We start from the raw sequence: 18,937 nt of genomic DNA, 5'->3' as shown, positions 1-18,937 counted from the left end.
AGCAGTACTTTGGCAACTCAGATAGTCCATGCCTTTTGAAAAATACAGACCCAAAGAGCTGTGAGGCCAGCACAAGCAAACAAAAACAGCAGAAGTGAAAAATTGGGTTATCGTTTCAGAGTTATGAAAAAATTATTAATGAACGTGTGCACATTTATTGTGATTTACTGTATCTTATTCAGTAGAGGAATGGAAAGAGGCTAATAAAGGGGAAAACAAAGCAAAACAATGATGAAAAGCCCTGATTTTTATAGCAACACACCTCAGAGTAAATGCATTCTTAATAAATTTAAAAATGCTGTTGATTATTTTTATGAAACCAGAGAATGTTTGTCACATTTTCCTAATTTCACAAAAGGTTAAATAGTGCAGACTACTAATCCCAGAGCAGTTAATCATAAGGAAGATTCCAGAACATGTAGGAACAAATGTTTGATCTAATGCTCTGTGAATGTCACTTTCAGAAAATAACTGAAAATGATCTAATAGGGAAGCATTCTGTTGCTGTCTTTGCTGTACTCAGTGCCACTATCAAAATAATGGCAAATGTAATGACCTGGAAATCAAGGCTGGCAAAATTTTACCTACATCCCAAGATGTCATTAGCCACAAAATCTTCACTGTTATTGACCCATAATAACAAAATGTCATACAGGATCTTACACATGCTTTTCTCATAGAAACCTCTAGAAAGCATGTCACATTTAGAGCAGAAGACTGGCATTTATTATTTTTTATAGCCCAGGCTGAAACACATTAAACCCAATAGAACTTTGGAAAATATCCTGTAGCCAAAATAGATTGTTCAGAAAAGCATGCACTCAACAGATTCCTGAGCCCAAAATTACCCATGTACAGGTGTGGTGATCATATCAAAACTATTCTGTGAAATTCAAGATGAAAATGAGATATTGAGCTGAAAAAACAAGTCAGGGATTTCCAAGGGAAAGGCCATCATGTGACCTTTCCTCTGCCAGTAACTTCCTAGTTGATTCTTCTTCACACAAAACAGCTTTCTTCAAAACCCACAATGAATGGGAAAAAGAAATTTAAGATGTAAGTAATGTCTACAGAGATGATGCTGAAAGCAATACTCAGAAATATTCTTAAGGCTGGAGAGATATCTCAGAGGTTAAGAGAGCTAGCTGCTTATCCAGAGGTCCTGGGTTCAATTCCCAACAACCACATGGTGGCTCACAACCATGTATAGTGGGATCTGATGTCTTCGTCTAGCATAAAGTTGTGCCAGCAGATAGAACACTCTTACATAAAATAAATCTTTTTAAGAAGGAGGGAGGGAGAAAGGAAGGAAGCCAGCCATGGGGCTGGAGAGATGGCTTAGCAGGTTAAGAGAACTGGTTGCTCTTCCAGAGGCAGCTTACACCCATTTATGGGTGGGAAACAATGCCCTGTCCTGGCATAAAGTCACACATGCAGACAAAGCAAATTGGTTTTTTTTTTAAGATGTATTCTGAGACCAAAAAGGTACCTATTCCTATCATAGATAAGATCAAAATGCAGCTTTCACCAGGTTTCATCCCACTCAGAATTTTTGTTTGAATATATTAACTCAGGATGTTAGAAAATTCTCTTACACCCCTCCTCTGGCCGCTCAGATTATAAGCGCATTCTGGCTCAGATTATAAGTCATTTGGCTCTGATGTGATACTAAGTGTTTCACCAATCTGGTCAGCTGAATATAAGCTTAAAGTGCACCCTCTGCATACACTGTACAGTGTGACCACCAACCAGAAGAACATAAATTCAAGTCCAAGGAAGGGGTAACTTTTTCTTGCCTAAGTAAACATTTGAGGGTTGCAAGTGTAAAGGACAAAATTATAGATAGAACAGATCAGCGAACTTGAAATTGATGGATTGAGTGCCCTAAAGTAGAGGCAGAACTCAGTACAAGGTTCGAGTTGGAGGGCAGGAGTAGAAAAGGGGGGGGGGGAGACTGTGAGAGTAAGGCAGAAAAGACTTCAGCAATCATAGGAGGCCTTCTTGAATCAAAGGACACATTGACTGACTATCTATATGTCCATAGACAAGAGGGAAACCTGGGGAAGAAAACTTATTTGAGTGGCAGATATGTTAGGGAGTAAAAATGCCTCTTTTGTATCTATGGCTCAAAGCTGATGGCAGAAGTTTATTAACACCACCTCAGTCACACAAGTGATGTGTCATGATACAATGTTAAGGTGGCTATGGTTGCTATCGGGATTTTTCATGACAATTTTGTAACCTCGCCATGATTGGATCCATGGTGTACTAAACATTAAGAAATGGCTCATGGCTGCATTTACTAGATCATCATTTTGTGTTACTTAACACTAATATCCTGTAATAAGTAACTCAGAATCCTATGTTTATTCTATATTTCAAATGCTTACACAATTTACAGAAGTGAGAAATTGGCTAGGAAAGGCACTGTGTCCTTTAGGAATATGTAGAAAATGTGATGATCTATTAGAAATTGCTGAATGAGCAAGTAGCAATACCATCTGCATAATGCACTGCAGCTTCATGAAAGAAATAAAGCTAGTTCCTAATTGGTGAGCATTATAGAACTTCTCAGTGGAGGAGTTAAGAATACAGACTGAAGGACAGTGGACTATCAGAAGGCAATGGCCTGGGTGATAGAAAGCACCAAGTCTTATTAAGGGAGACTTCGTAGGTGCATTCACCCAGACAGAAGGGGCAAGCTTATAGCCACTGCCAAGAATCTACCTCTTCAATCAAAAACTAACAAGAGGGAGCTGACAGAGAAAATGCCTATTAAAGACAGAGCCAGATATTAGGACTGAATGCTAAGAGTTGTTCAACTTCACTTGGTAGAGCTCCTACAGGGTGGTCAGTTAATTTTGTTTAGAAAGATGGGAGGTAGGTCAAGGGTCCTGGGTCTGAACATTGAAGTGGAGAGCTTCTATGCTGGTTTTGGAGCAGTTATGAGTTATAGACCAGAAGAAAAAAAAAAGAAAAAAGAAAGAAAGACTACGGCATTACAAAAACAACATAGAGAATGAATTATCATAGACCAGTAAGGGCAGTAGCTATTATCTTCATCACCTGTGAATCCTAGGATGTTCCAAATCCTATAGTCTCTGACTGATGATATGCCAATAAGCTCTACCCCATTTTATCCTGCTTTTTCAGAACCAGAAAGCCCTCCAGCACTTCACATACTACAAAGAGGTGTACAAAGGGTAAAATGTGCCTTGAGAAGCTTCCATTTTGATGCATTTTTATTTTGAATGTCCTCTGAACTATGTGCCAATGCTATTAGCTCTGATCTGACCATTGTTTGTATCAAAAGAAGAGACAAGTCTCCTCTGTCCACTGTTTCACCTGCTTTCCATTACTCTCAGGCATGATGCAAGGATGCCTGAGAGTTCTTGTAGTTCTAGATGCTCCTTCATTCTCCTGAGACCACCCAGAAAGGAACTCTTCACAGGAAATTTTCTGGCTGCTCTCAAGGGAGCTATCCACTTCAATAACTCCCAAATTACACAAGCACTCTGGATTCAGCTTTGCACTATTTGTTTCTGACCTCAAATTCATAGGCTAAGAAATATAAAAACAGTTATAGAAAACAGAAAAAAGCTTAGATATACAAAGCAACAGAGGATATTATTTCTTGCTTATCTCCTTGCATAGAACTCTCACTGACACATTTTTTAAATATACAATATCAGTACAAATTTTAATGCTGAAAAATTACTTCCTCGAACTCATCTGGTGATATGACTTCCTGTCTTACCGTGGGTCAGAAACAGCTTTGAAGCCATAGCTGATGGACCAGCATCTCTCAGTGGATTCTTTTCCTCTGGAAAATGCCAAGATTGCTTACCTCTGGAATGTACTGCTTTGGAATCCCACGGAGGCTGCAGTAGTATTGGAGATGTTCCCAGCCAGTCAGGAGCTCATCCAGAGCATCCTGCTGTGGACAGTAGCCGAAGAGAATGCCCACTTTGCCAGCAGAAGTCAGGTCCACCATATCTCTGCACACACAAGTAGAACAGGCTGACAAAAGGCTTCATGAATTCTTATCAACACATCCCTTAAATCTAACTCATTAATCTTAATAGCTCTACATTTCCTAGCTAACAATTTTGCACAAATACTTTCATCTGATGACAAATGAGGTGTATCAGAAAATACAACACCAACATATGTATCCTGGTACATGGACTTTTCAGCTAGACTTCACTTACTTAAACCAGCAACCTCTGAGAAAGCTGTTTAATGTCTCCAGCTCCCTGATAAACTTCCCCTTTGTAAAGGACATGCCAGCTTGCAAATTCATCTCTGCACTTGCTACTTACAAGGACTTCTCTGGTCACCTAGAAGCACAAGGAGAGGGGACTACTTTACCAGACACTTTCCTCCTCAGAAAGCATCTTCCAAAAGCTCCAAACCCCTTTCCATTTGATAATACCTGTGTATAAGCCTCTTTCTTCTAACCCATCAGTTGATCCCCCCTCTCTCCTGCCCTTCTGTCTGAAAGAAAACGGTCCCTAAAACAAGGGGCACTAATAAGAGGTATGGTCTTGTTGGAGGAAGAGTGTTATAGTGGGGGTGGGCTGTGAGGTCTCTTCGGCTGAAGTTTTGCTCAGTGTAACCCTCAGACCATTTCTTACTGCCTTCAAGACATAGGAATCTCAGTTACTTCACCAGTTCCATGCCTGTAACTTGCCTTATGACTAAACCTCTGAAACTGTAAGCCACCCCAACTAAATGTTTTCCTTATAAGTGTTGTCATAGTCATGGTGTCTCTCCACAGCAATAGAAACCCTAACTAAGACATCTTCCTTCCATCTTTCTTTTTTCTATCTGTTTCTTTTTCTATATTTTTCTCTCTCTACATCTAATTACATATAATAAATAATTTTTTGTAAAACTCTTGCTTGTATATATGCGATTAAATATGCCCTTGTTAGTTTAATTTCCAGGGCCCTAGCAAATAACCTAAGATGGTTGAATGCAAAACTGCTTCTTTCCTCCCAGTAACAACCCATGAGCCAAGCACACACCTGGGTTTAATGTGTGTGTGTGTGAGAGCATATGTGTGTACATATATATGTATGTATATATGCATGTGTGTGTGTGTGGGTGTGTGTGTGTGGCACTGAGCTTCATATTTAGCACATGATACATTCTAAATATATGGCTACCATGGTAATATTTGATATATTCTAAATATATGGCTACCATGGTAATATTTCCCCAAAGAAACTACTGTAAATAATTGATTATCGATCCCTAAAATTTTAGTTGAAGATTTTATATTTCAATTATAACAATTGTATACAAAATTCACTGAATATATAAAAAGTAGAAAGGGTCAGTGGGCCCAACTGCAAAGGTCATCACCAGCTTCCACCACATCTCACTGTCTTCCTTCTCACAGTGCTGCCTTTCAGATCAGCTTGCGCCAGCACGACAAACTCACTGTGACTGACCTAACTAATAGCTAAGTCCAGCATGCATGGCATGTACCATGTGCTGTAGTTTTATTTTATAGTGCACCATTTACTGGTCCATAAAGACTAATCTCACTCAAAGTCTGCCAAGCCCCTTCCAGTCTTCCTGCCAAGCTCCAGAAGCACTGGTGTTCTTGGGCTTTGTGACTTTACTTTTCTCAGGATGTCACAGAAGAAACACATGGAGCATGTCAAAGATTCTTTCCCTTAACAAAATGCACATAAGTTTATTTTGTGCTCTCCAGGATACATATGAAGTCCCTGAACTTACACATTGGAAGCTAATCTATGAAGTAATGGTATTAAGACATGGCACCTTTGAGAGGGGGGATTAGATCATAAATACAAGTATCTCAAAAAATAAGTGGTTGTGATGTTTGATAAGAATTAATTTGACTGAATTAAAAATAATGAGAAAAAAAGGTCATGAGTTTAAAAATAAGCAATGATGAGTATTTGAGAGGGTTTGCAGGGCAGAAATGCTATAATTATATTCTAACCTCAAAAATATAAAAGGAAAAATAATAATAAATACATGAATTAGATCGATAGGCATTGAGAAAGTGTTACTTCTGAGTGTGTCTGTGAGAATGTTTCCAGAAAATACCTGACTCGGAGAAGCACACTTAATGGAGAGTATAGTCCCACCTGCTTGAGGGCCAGGTGAAACAAAAAAGGCAGAAGAAGGCAACTTCACCTTTCTCTTCCCACCTGTTCCTCTCCCCTCTTTCTCCTTCTCCTTCTTCAGTCCCTTTCCCCTCCTTCTTTTCTCCCCTCTTTCTCTCTCCTTGTCTCTTCCTCTTGCCTCTCCTCTCTCTTCCTCTTGCCTCTCCTCTTCCATCCTTTCCTTCCCAGAGCTGGCATACCCTTTCTCTTCTACCCGGGCATGAGAGCACGATGAGAACACTCTAGACTTTACAAGGCAGAAGTAGAACCATCTGATCACTGGATTTTCGGGTGAGAAACACCAACACCCATTTCCCTGTCTATGGGTTTGAGGACTTGAACTGAACCACGTGGCACCCTTGAGTCTCCACTTTATGAATGGCAAATGGCTTGTTGTAGGATTTCTCAGGCTCCACAATCATATGAGCAAATTCCCCTAAGAGAATACATATCATCTCTCTTCCTTACCCCTCTTCCCTCCTTCCCTGTTCTTCCCTACCATACATTGAAGTAGTCTGACTGGTTCATTATCCTTACAAAGGCCACCTGGGGATCTCTCCGTCCAGTTTTTTCTTCTACCACAGAAAAACAGAGCAATAAATCCTCATCTATAAAGCAGGCAGTCTTCACCTGACCTATGTCTGGTAGGATTTTCTTTGTCCTCTAGTGTGCAACAATACTGTGTTTATTGCAAAAACATTCTCATGACATGTGTGTCCTTTACTCATTCATGCATAAGAAATGAGACTGTCAAGGAAGTTGTCCTCTTGAATTTGAAGTCTGAATACATTTTATATCATGACTCACCATGAGGTATTTGTTTCATGTAAAAATACAAAGGTTGAATGAAAATAATAGTTTTAAGAATCCTTTTATAATTAGTCACTAACTCTGGAAATCTATTGGGAGATAACTCAATAGAATTATATATATACATATATACATATTAAAATTATATATAATTTTATATAATATATAAATATGTACTTACACATAATATATAATGTGTATTAAATGTGTGTGTATATAGTTATATATTACATGTATATATAATTATATATAACTAATAATATACTACATATACATAATGTGTGTGTATATATGTATATTTATAACTCTGTGAGTGTGTGTGTGTTATCTGTAGACGCAAACATATTATTTTAAAATTCATTATCAGAATTGAGGTCAATCTGGGATTTGGGGGTTTTTCTAAGTCTAAAATGTTTTATAACTAAAAAGGAAATTAAAAAAGGAATTAAATCCTTACTTAAAACTATTCAGAAAGTCTTGGCCTGGGAGAAATTGATCATTTGGGTCAAATGCAGGACACATCCAGGTAAAGCTTAGCAATGACAGGCATGTGTCCAAAGAGAAGATAAAATCACTGGGATAAGCAACATGAGCTCTCAAATTCCTGAAGCTCAGGTCTTTGCGATAATGACAAGGAGATGCAGAAAGTGGTCCCTGAGAGGATGAGGGCCTAAGCAAAGCTGATAATAATCTTTAGAGATAAAAATAAGGTGTGGGGCTTCAGAGTCAGACAAGGCAAGATGAGCTCATACATAGGAAAAATGAAGAGAATCTGTAACTGAGACTCTCCTACCTGGGGACAGTGATGGGATGGGCAGAAGAAGAAAAACACAGTCTGGTGTCACAATCCCTCCAAGTGTAAAACTTTGTCATGCAGAATTACTAGATACTAATGGAAATAGCAATGGTAAAGGAGCAAGGCACAATGAAACCTTGGCCTTGAAACTTACAAATAGAATTAGAGCTTGTTATTGTGGGAAAGGAAGAGTCAGATGGAAAATCCAGAGAGTGAAAACTTGTTTACTTGATCCCAACATTTCAGAAATGTTACAGTTTATAAGCTCCATGAAGCCTCAAATATTTTACTATGACTATGGAAATTATTAAGGAACATTATTTCTCCTTTTACCTAAAAGGCTCAGTAAAAATATATGAACTATCTTGATCAGAAACAAAAAAGAAATGAGACAAAATAAACCTAAATCATAAGGAATAACCAAACAAAGTTTTAAAAAATAGATAAAACAGAAAAGACAAAATATTAATGAAAACCTTCAAAGTTAATTCTTTGGGAAAATAAAAATTCCAAACCTTTAGCTACACGAACCAAGAAAAACAAAAACAAAACAAACAACAACAAAACCCAAAGATTCACAAGATAAAATTGCAGAACACATTTCTACTAAGATTAGAAGCAGAGAAGTTTATGATACAGTAGTACAAGCATCTTTGTGGGGACAAATCCATAGGCCATGAGCAGGTACCTAAGAATTAACAATTGAATGTGTCTGAATGAGGCAAAACAAACTTCAACAATACACAAAGAAGTATGTTGAACAGTACTTTTTAAAGTAGTCACAATTTAATCTCAGGACCAGATAATTCCAGTAGTAAAGTATAATGAATGCTGGAAGACTAGCATCAATCCTTCACTGTCTATTTCAATCAAAGAAGAGACAACTACAACTCTGAGTTAAATTCCTAAGAATCATAACAGCCTGATAAAGAAACTAAAAACATGAAAAGGAAAGAAAACTCTGCAATTTATTAGAACTACAGACACATGAATTATTATAAAATACACATTCTCATGGACCAAGTAAACTCAGTGTGAACTGAAAATATCATACATCAAAATTGCTTTTACTGCCAGCTGTATTTATGCATTTCTGTAATTACAGCATTTCAGAGGCAAAGGCAAGAAAAGCATGAGTTCAAGACCAGCCTGGACCATTCTTCAGGTTCCAGGCTATTATAAGGAGATCCTGCTCCAGGGGTGTAAAAGGGGGAATATTTCTACTTTTCAGTTGCTCAGTGAATGGATATTATAGCTCCAACTGGTCTACCTTAAACATTCAAATTAGCCTACTTTTTGAGCACTGTAGAAGTATTATGACTGTATATTACTAGCCTTGGAAGAGATGAAAATTCAAAGTACAGTTTCTAATTAATGTCCATTTCTTTCCTATCATCAAAAACTTGAAAAACTATGTTTATAATCTAATAAGTCAGGAACTATGTGTATAAGGAAATGAAATCCAGTAATACCTGAGGAGAATTAGATATAAGGAAGTAAGATAAACCCAAAACAGACAAAGTTCAGTATGCTAAAGTTAATCATTATAAATTCTATTAATAAAGAAAAAATATAATATGCCATCCGAAAAGACAAAATACCACATTTGACAACATCTAAACTAGAAATAAGTTTATTATATGACACTATTTATAGGAACTTCTCCATCATGTGGTCTGTGTATATAGATAGGCATATCTATAGAGGCAGAAGTAGATCCTTGATAATTGATGACTAGGAAAGGAAGTGGCAAAGGAGAAAGACTAATGTGTACAGAGTCTGATTTGAAGGTGATAAAAAATATTCTGTGTTTACTTTTCCCGCAATCTCCTGATATAAAAAGTATTGATGAGTGCATTATGTATCCTAAAGATTTAGTAGAGCTGATACTTCTTCATATATGAAAATTTAGATTTGTGATTCCTTTAAGATTCCTTCTCTGGTTACTTTTTAAGAAAATAAATAAAGCAATTGGTCCATTCTTTGTAACAATAAAACACAGCTTTCCAGTAAAAGAATGTCTTGCTTTCTAGCACACTGTTAATCTATAACAAGTTGTTTAAGAATGAATGTCCATGGATTCTTTGGATAATTTGTTCTTGGGATGAAATGTTTAATCATGTAAAGGATATGGAAAACATGCTGTTTCACTTGTATTCATTGTAACGATTCACTTGAAAAAGAGAATGCGATCCTGCAAAAACTTCCCAAGTTTCAGCTCAGCCTTTGCCCTCTTCTGCCAGCCATTAGCTAGAGGTGAGTCTGAACCCAATTGGGGTGGCCTCTCCCCTACAACCTCTCCCCCCCCCCAGAACTCCCTGGGTTGGCCCCTGATCCTGCTGCTCCTGTGCCCTGTCCCCATTGAGAGCACCCTTGGAGCTCTAAGACACCCCCACACATCCCCACCACCAGCCTGCCCCTCCTACCCTGTGCCCTAACCTGCCCACTGTCCTGTTGCTCTGGTTGAACACTGGGAGAGAGGGTAGAGCCAACAGTCCATCCTACTTCGGAGACTTCTTGGAGCAACTCTGAACAAAGGAGACCTGACTATCCACGCAGAGCCTGCTTGGTATCTGACCCTATCTCCAGTCCTCTGCTGGAGTCCCGGGAACTCCCAGAGATCTGCCTATCTCTGCGGATCCACTCTGAGTTCTCACCACCGGCAAGATCCTTGACCCCCAAAGCAGGGCCTCTGCTAAAGAAAGAGGCCTCAGTTGGAGAGTGCCAGTTTCTAGGGAGATCAGACTATCGTGCAGAAACTTCCCAAGTTTCAGCTCAGCCTTTGTCCTCTTCTGCCAGCCATTGGCTACAGCCATTGGCTAGAGGCATCTTCTACTGGATCCTTAGCCCTAACCCCATCACTGGGTCCCTGTCTGCGGAGAGAACTCCTATAGACCTTGGACCACACAGAGCTACAGATATTGAATCTCTGACCCACATAAGCCCACGGAGTAGTACCAAGGAGAGAGAGGCATACCCTACCAAACCTACTGGAAGAAGCTATTGGAATATGGCAATACAAGAAAACGCCTAACAACAGAAAGACAACCATGACACCACCAGAATCTAGGGAATCTACACCAACTAGAACAGAAACAACAACAAAGCAGAGGAAGCAGAAGGGAATGACTTAAAAATTACCATCATAAAAATGATAGAGGCCCTCAAAGAAGAAGTGAGAAAATCCCTTAAAGAAATGGAGGAAAAACAAACAAAAAAGTGGAAGAAATAAACAAATTACTTAAGGAAAGTAAAGAAAGTACAGAAAGCCAAGAAAAAACAATTAAGCAGGTGAAGGAAATGGTTCAAGACTTGAAAACTGGAATAGAGAAAATAAAGGCAACACAAACCGAAGAAATGCTGGAAATAGAAAAACTGGGCAAAAAATCGGGAACTATAGATGCAAGCATAACCAATAGAATTCAAGAGATGGAAGAGAGTATCTCAGGTGCAAAAGATAAACTAGAAGAAATAGATGCATCAACCAAAGAAAATCATAAATCCAACAAATCCTTAACACAAAACATCCAGGAAATGTGGGATACCGTGAAAAGGCCAAACCTAAGAATAATAGACAGAGAGGAAGGTGAGGAAGCCCAGCTCAAAGGTGCCGAAAACATATTCAACAAAATTATCAAGGAAAACTTTCCAAATCTGAAGAAGGACATGCCCATGAAAGTACAAGAAGCATACCGAATCCCAAATAGGCTGGACCAAAGAAAAAAGACCCCTCGACATATAATAATCAAAACACCTAGCATACAGAATAAAGAAAGAATACTACGAGCAGTGAAGGAAAAAGAACAGGTAACATATAAAGGCAGACCTGTCAAAATTACACCCGACTTCTCCATGGAAACCGTCAAGACCAGAAGGTCCTGGATAGATGTTCTACAAGTATGAAGAGAACACAGATGCCAGCCTAGGCTACTATTTCCAGCAAAACTCTCAATCACTAAGATGGAGAAAACAAGATATTTCATGACAAAACCAGATTTTAAAGAGTACTGTTTTTCCTCCTGCCGTCGCCCTGTCTTGTCCTGCCGCAGCACCAGCCCCAAATAACACACAGAGACTCTGTATTTGATACAATGCTGTTGGCCCTGTTACTTGTTTCTTATCGGCTAGCTCTGCCTTAATTATTAACCCATTTCTGCTGATCTATGTATTTCTCTTACCGGGGAGCCGGCGGCATACTGCTTTCTTCAGACTCTCCATCTTGACTCCTCCTTCCTCCTTCCTATTTCCTCCTTGTCTCCTAGTCCCTCCTATCTTCCTTTCCTATTGGCCAACAGTGCTTTATTATTAACCAGTATGAGAAACATACAGAATGACCTCTCCCATCATCTCCTCTTTTCTGTCTAAATAAAAAGAAGGGTTTTAACCTTAACATAGCAAAATATATTATACAACAGTTATCAAGTAAGACTCACAGTTAACAATATTTAGTCCATTAACATTTAGCAAGATTTGAAGAAAATATTTCATCATCTATTCTATCTTTGTGTGTCTAAAGTCTAAGTAACTTATCTTTAATCCTAATGAAAACTATAACCATAACTATCTGTCTTCAACTCCTTCAAAGACCACAGAAGGATAATATATAAGCTCTAGAAATGACAGAGACAACTCATTGCCTGGTCACCCGAAGTTCTTCTGTAATCTTCCATCTTCAGCCCATAGTCTGGCAGACTCTTCAGCAATGCAGGAAACTTTAAACTGTCTTCTTGTATTGGCAGTTTGTCAGTCACTTTCCTCTGTGTCCTGCAGACTGTCTGGCAGACTCTTCCATGAAGCAGGAACTCTATAGCAATGTCCATCTTGAATCAGCAATCACTTTTCTATGGGTCCTGCATGTCCAGTTTATATAGCACAAAGTCAAACAGTCCAGACAAGAGCAGTATCTTGTCCAAATGGCTAGTCTTGCCATATTGGAAGCAAACTTCATAATGCATTTCTTCGATGTCCATCTTCCTTCCTGGTGCAGGTGGTATTGCCAAGAGCAATTATGTCTCACTGTCACGAAAACCCTAAACCATTTTAAATGCCATATTCTGTAGGTCTTTGAAAGGTTTGAATAATGCCTATCTATCTCAAATACATCTCTGTTTATCTTGAAAACCTAACTAACTTAACTCTAAGCTTTGACTATCATAGGTAATTTTCTATAATCTGTACTACATTATACATTACATTTCTAAATTAGCTATATAAACACAATACCTAAACAAGAAGAGAAATATACATATCACAACATTGACCTTAAATTGTATCAATAAATGAAAATCCATTCCAAAACAAAGTATTCATATCTATACCATAATTCCCTTTTTACCTTTAAAAAGAATTGGCTATGATCATTAACCATTTATAACCAAGTCCATTTAAATGAAAACAAACATTTATAAACAATATTTGGGAATTTGGGCGTCGTTCTTTCCAAACTACTTCCTGCTGATAGGGGGCGCTGTCGTGGGGATCCTAAGAAGATGGCTGTAGTCTGCAAGGCAGCCTCGTCCAAGCTGTTTTGAATGTTGGATCACCAACGACTCTGTTTCAGGGGGCCTGGCTTGCTCAAACCACATTAGTCTGGAAGGAATCCATAGCTTTTTAATTTCTGTGGAAACAAAAATAGAAATCCTTTTCCCCAGTAACTTGTCCTTGAACTTAAATGTTGGAGTCAAAGCATTTTTAAAATATATAAATTGAATTAATCCAGCAGCATTTCCTTTATCAGTTGTTGTTATTTTCTCAGCAGTCAAACAATGCAGAGACAACACAATAGCATACAGTAACCAGATTCTCTCTGAGCTTTTCATCTTTACGTAGCTTTATTATTACTGTTTATTTTAATTTTATTTTTTTTATTTTTTGACATAGGGTTTCACTGTGTAACTCTTATCTGTCCTGGAATTTACTCTGCATACCAGGTTTACTTTGCAAATCACAGAGATCTGCTTGCCTCTGTCTCCTGAGTGCTGGGATTAAAGGCGTGTGCTACAACACCCAGTTCCTCTTTGTCTCTTTAAAACCATTTTTTTCATGTCTACGTATATTTTAAAACACACTGTAAACCTTTAGAGGTTTTTCTTAATATGAATCTGTCTTTACTGTAAATAAAAGACCACAAGTCTTTTATCTGGTAAACAACAACATTGCTAAAATGAAAGTCATAGCTGTGTGAGCCGCGGTTTACCAAAGATGGTGGCGGGTACTTTTACCCGCCAGCACAGAAAGCTGTGCTCACCGCCTTGGTCTGAGCTGCCGGCTTGGAGATGTGGTCACTGCCATTGCCATCTCTCATACACACCAATAAATTGTTAGCAGAGTTTCTTAAAAGCCCTGTGCTTTTTTGCGGCTTTTGCTGAGTCAGGAATCCTTGCTTAAAGGAGCCGCTCAAATATCTGATTGTCTCTTGCAAAGCAGATTCCAACCGAGAAAAATGCTGCTACCAAGAAACCTTGCTTGTCTGTGTTCTTTTGTTTCTAACACCGCGTTTTTAAGCTTTTTTTTTTTTTTTTTTTTTTTTTTTTTTTAACTTAAGTGTAAATTCTTATTAGCCCCGTGGGTGCCATTTGTAACGAGTACGGTTTTTCCTCCCGCCACCAGGTGTAGTCCTGCTTCCGCGGCAGCCCCAAATAACACTCAGAGACTCTGTATTTGATGCAATGCTGTTGGCCCGGTTACTTGTTTCTTATCGGCTAGCTCTGTCTTAATTATTAACCCATTTCTGCTGATCTATGTATTTTCACATGACCTTCTCTTACCGGGGAGGCGGCTGGCGTCCAGCTCTCTCCATACTCTCCATCTTGACTCCTCCTTACTACTTCCTATATCCTCCTTGTCTCCTAGTCCCTCCTATCTTCCTTTCCTATTGGCCAACAGTGCTTTATTATTAACCAGTATGAGAAACATACAGAATGACCTCTCCTATCACTCTCAATCACTAAGATGGAGAAAACAAGATATTTCATGACAAAACCAGATTTTCCCAATATGTATCTACAAATCCAGCCCTACAGAAAGTATTGGAAGGAAAACTCCAACCCAAGGAAGGTAACTATGCATCAATGGTCTTTACTCACCCTCAACATTAATGCCCTTAATTCACCTATAAAAAGACACAGGCTAACAGAATGGATACGAAGACAGAATCCATCCTTCTGCTGCATACAAGAAATACATCTAAGCTTCAAAGATAGACATTACCTCAGAGTAAAGGGTTGGGAAAAGATTTTCCAATCAAATGGAAACTAGAAGCAAGCATGCATGGCTATCCTAATATCTAACAAGTTAGACTTCAAACCAAAATTAATCAAAAGAGATGAAGACAGTCATTTCATATTAATCGCAGTAGAAATCCATCAACACAAAGTCTCAGTTCTGAACATCTATGCCGCTAATACAAAGGCACCCACATTGGCAAAAGAATTGCTACTAAAACTCAAAGCTCATATAAAACCTCACACACTTAATAGTGGGAGACTTCAATACACCACTCTCAACACTAGACAGGACCACAAATCAGAAACTCAACAAAGAAACAAAAGAACTACAGAAGTTTTGTCTCATCTGGGGTTAAAAGACATCTATAGAACATTGCATCCAAAGACAAAAGAATATACTTTCTTCTCTGTTCCCCATGGAACCTTTTCAAAAATCGACCACATACTAGGTGGCATAATAAACCTCAACAGATACAAGAGAATAGGAATAGTCCCCTGTATCTTATCAGACCACCATGCTTTAAAACTGGAATTCAACAGCAACACAAATAGCAGAAAACCTGCAAACTCATGTAAACGGAACAACGTGCAATTGCACCACACCTGGATCAAAGAAGAAATAAAGAAAGAAATTAAGGGCTTTCTAATATTCAACGAGAATGAGGACACACATACACAAACTTATGGGGCACCTTGAAAGTAGTGCTACAAGGGAAGTTTATTGCACTAAGTGCCCATATGAAGAAAACAGAGGATAGTCACTTAAGAGAATTAACAGCACAACTGAAAGCCTTAGAACAGAGAGAAGCAAACTCACCCCATAGGAGTAGATGCCAGGAAATAATCAACTTGAGGGGGGAAATTAAGAAAATAGAAACCACGAAAACAAACAAACAATCAATGCAATGAAGAGTTGGCTTTTTTGAGAAAATCAACAAGATAGACAAACCTTTATCCAAATTAACGAAAAAGCAGAGAGAGAACATGCAAATTAACAAAATAAGAAACAAAAAGAGGAACATAACAATGGACAAAGAGGAAATCCAGACAATTTTCAGATCATACTTTGAAAATCTGTATTTGAAAAAAATAAAAATTCAAAGGAAATGGACAAATTTCTGAATAACCATCACTTACCAAAATTAAATCAAGAACAGACAAACAACTTAAATAGACCTACGACCCACAATGAAATAGAAGCAGTCATTGAAAGCCTTCCAACCAAAAAAAGTTCAGGGCCAGATGGATTCAGTGCAGAATTCTACCAGACATTCAAGGAAGAACTAATACCACTACTCCTCAAAATGTTCCACAAAATATAAACAGAAAGTTCATTGCCAAACTTTTTTTATGAGGCCACAATAACCTTGGTACCCAAGTCTCACAAAGACACAACTAAGAAAGAAAACTACAGACCAATATCCCTCATGAACATTAATGCAAAAACACTCAATAAAATACTGGCAAAAACTGAATTCAAGGATACATCAGGGTAATCATCCACCATGACCAAGTAGGCTTCATTCCTGGAATGTAAGGATGGTTTAACATACGAAAATCTGTCAAAGTGATCCACCACATAAACAAACTGAAAAGAAAAACCATATGATTAACTCCCTAGATGCTGAAAAATCCTTCGACAAAATTCAACACCCTTTCATGATAAAGGTCCTGGAGAGATAAGGAATAACAGGAACATACCTAAACATAATAAGAGCAATATACAGCAAACCAACTACCAACATCAAACTGAATGGAGAGAAACTTAAGCCAATTCCTCTAAAATCAGGAACAAGACAAGGCTGCCCTCTCTCTCCATATCGCTTCAATATCTTCCAGGAAGTTCTAGCTAATGCTATAAGACAACAAAAGGAGATCAAGGGGATCGAAATTGGAAAGGAAGAAGTTAAACTGTCTCTATTTGCAGATGATATGATAGTTTACATAAGTGACCCAATAAACTCTACCAGGGAACTCCTACAGCTGATAAAAACCTTCAGCAAACTAGCAGGATACAAGATAAACTCAAAAAATCAGTAGCCCTACTTTTTTCAGATGACAAAAACACAGAGAAAGAAATCAGAGAAACATCACCCTTTACAATAGCCACAAGCAACAAAAAGTATCTTGGTGTAATGCTTACCAAACAAGTAAAAGACCTATATAATAAGAACTTTGTGGCTCTAAAGAAAGAAGTTAAAGAAGATACCAGAAAATGGAAAGATCTCCCATGTTCTTGGATAGGTAGGATAAACATAGTAAAAATGGCAATCTTGCCAAAAGCAATGTACAAATTCAATGCAATCCCCATTAAAATCCCATCACAATTCTTCTCTGACCTTGAAAGGATAATAATCAACTTTATATGGACAAACAAAAAACCCAGGTTAGCCAAAACAACCCTATACAATAAAAGAACTTCAGGAGGCATCAACATTCCTGACTTTAAGCTCTACTACAGAGCTATGGTTCTGAAAACAGCATGGTATTGGCATAAAAATAGACAGGTACACCAATGGAATCAAGTTGAAAATCCTGACATTAACCCACTCACCGATGAACATCCGATTTTCGAGAAAACAGCTAAAATTATACAATGGGGCGAGGACAGCATATTTAACAAATGGTGCTGGCACAATTGAATGAGGGTGTGTAGAAGACTGCAGATAGACCCATGTTTGTTGCGATGCACAAAACTCAAGTCCAAATGGATCAAAGACCTCAACATCAATCCAGCCACATTGAACCTCTTAGAAGAGAAAGTAGGAGTCACCTTTGAACAAATTGGTATAGGAGACTGCTTCCTGAACATAATTCCAGGGGCACAGACACTGAAACAATAAATGGGACCTCTTCCAACTTAGAAGCTTCTGTAAGGCAAAGGACACAGTCGACAAGACCAAATGGCAGCCTACAGACTGGCAAAGGTTTTCACCAATCCTATATCAGACAAATGGCTGATCTCCAAAATATAGAAAGAACTCAAGAAACTAGTGTTGACACCAAAAAACCCTATTTAAAAAATGGGGTACAGAACTGAAGAGAGAATTCTCAATATAGGAAATCAAAAAGGCTGAAAGACACTTAAGAAAGTGCTCCACATCCTGAGCTATCAGGGAAATGCAAATCAAAACAACTTTGAGATACCATCTTACTCCTGCCAGAATGGCTAAAATTAGAAACACCAATGATGACTCATGTTGGAGAGGGTGTGGAGAAAGGGGAACACTCCTCCACTGCTGGTGGGAGTGCAAACTCATACAGCCATTTTGGAGATCAGTATGGAGGTTCCTCAGGAAAATGGGAATTAGTTTACCACAGGACCCGGCAATCCCCCTCTTAGGCATATACCCAAATGATCCACATCCATGCAACAAAGACATCTGTTCAACTATGTTCATAGCAGCACTATTTGTAATAACAAGAAACTGGAAGCAACCTAGATGCCCCTTAATTGAAGAATGGATAATGAAGATGTGGCACATATGCACAATGGAATACTACTCTGCTGAAAAAAAAAATAATGGTATTTTGAAATTCGCAGGCAAGTGGATGGCACTTGAAGAAACCATCCTGAATGAGGTAACCCAGTCACAAAAAGAGGAACGTAGTATGTACTCACTCATATATGGATTTTAGACCTAGATCAAAGGATCACCAGCCTATAATTCATACCACCAGAGGAACTAGGATATAAGGTGTATTCTAAGAGATTCATATAAAGTCCCTCACAGAACCGGGAAGGGACAAGTCCCCCAGAGCACAAAGGAAGTTGGGGAGGGCAGCGAATGGAGAGAGAAGTAGGAGAAAATGAGGGGCAGGAAAGGAAAACATGTGCGACCAGGAAGATTGAGCCTGGTTAGGAATAGAAGATAGGAAAGAGAGAGAGCAAGACAGAGACAGAGAGAGAGAGAACATAAAAGAGGGAGCCAATATTGGTTTGAAGATAAAATTGAACA

The 18,937-nt window shown here is 38.4% G+C and overlaps 1 protein-coding gene across 1 annotated transcript in view; it reads right to left on the bottom strand.

Moving 5' to 3' along the window:
* Abca13 (ATP binding cassette subfamily A member 13) overlaps positions 1 to 18,937 on the bottom strand; it is a 421,036-nt gene that overhangs the window by 53,927 nt on the left and 348,172 nt on the right. The window contains 1 exon segment of the mRNA XM_051200607.1: positions 3,848 to 3,998. Within this exon segment, the coding sequence (XP_051056564.1) occupies positions 3,848 to 3,998 (151 nt within the window).

This window comes from Phodopus roborovskii, unplaced genomic scaffold (assembly GCF_943737965.1).
Source record: "Phodopus roborovskii unplaced genomic scaffold, PHOROB, whole genome shotgun sequence".
NCBI classification, from domain to species: Eukaryota; Metazoa; Chordata; class Mammalia; order Rodentia; family Cricetidae; genus Phodopus; species Phodopus roborovskii.
Note: the sequence above shows the minus strand (reverse complement) of the source record. Positions and strands in the feature narration are given on the sequence as shown.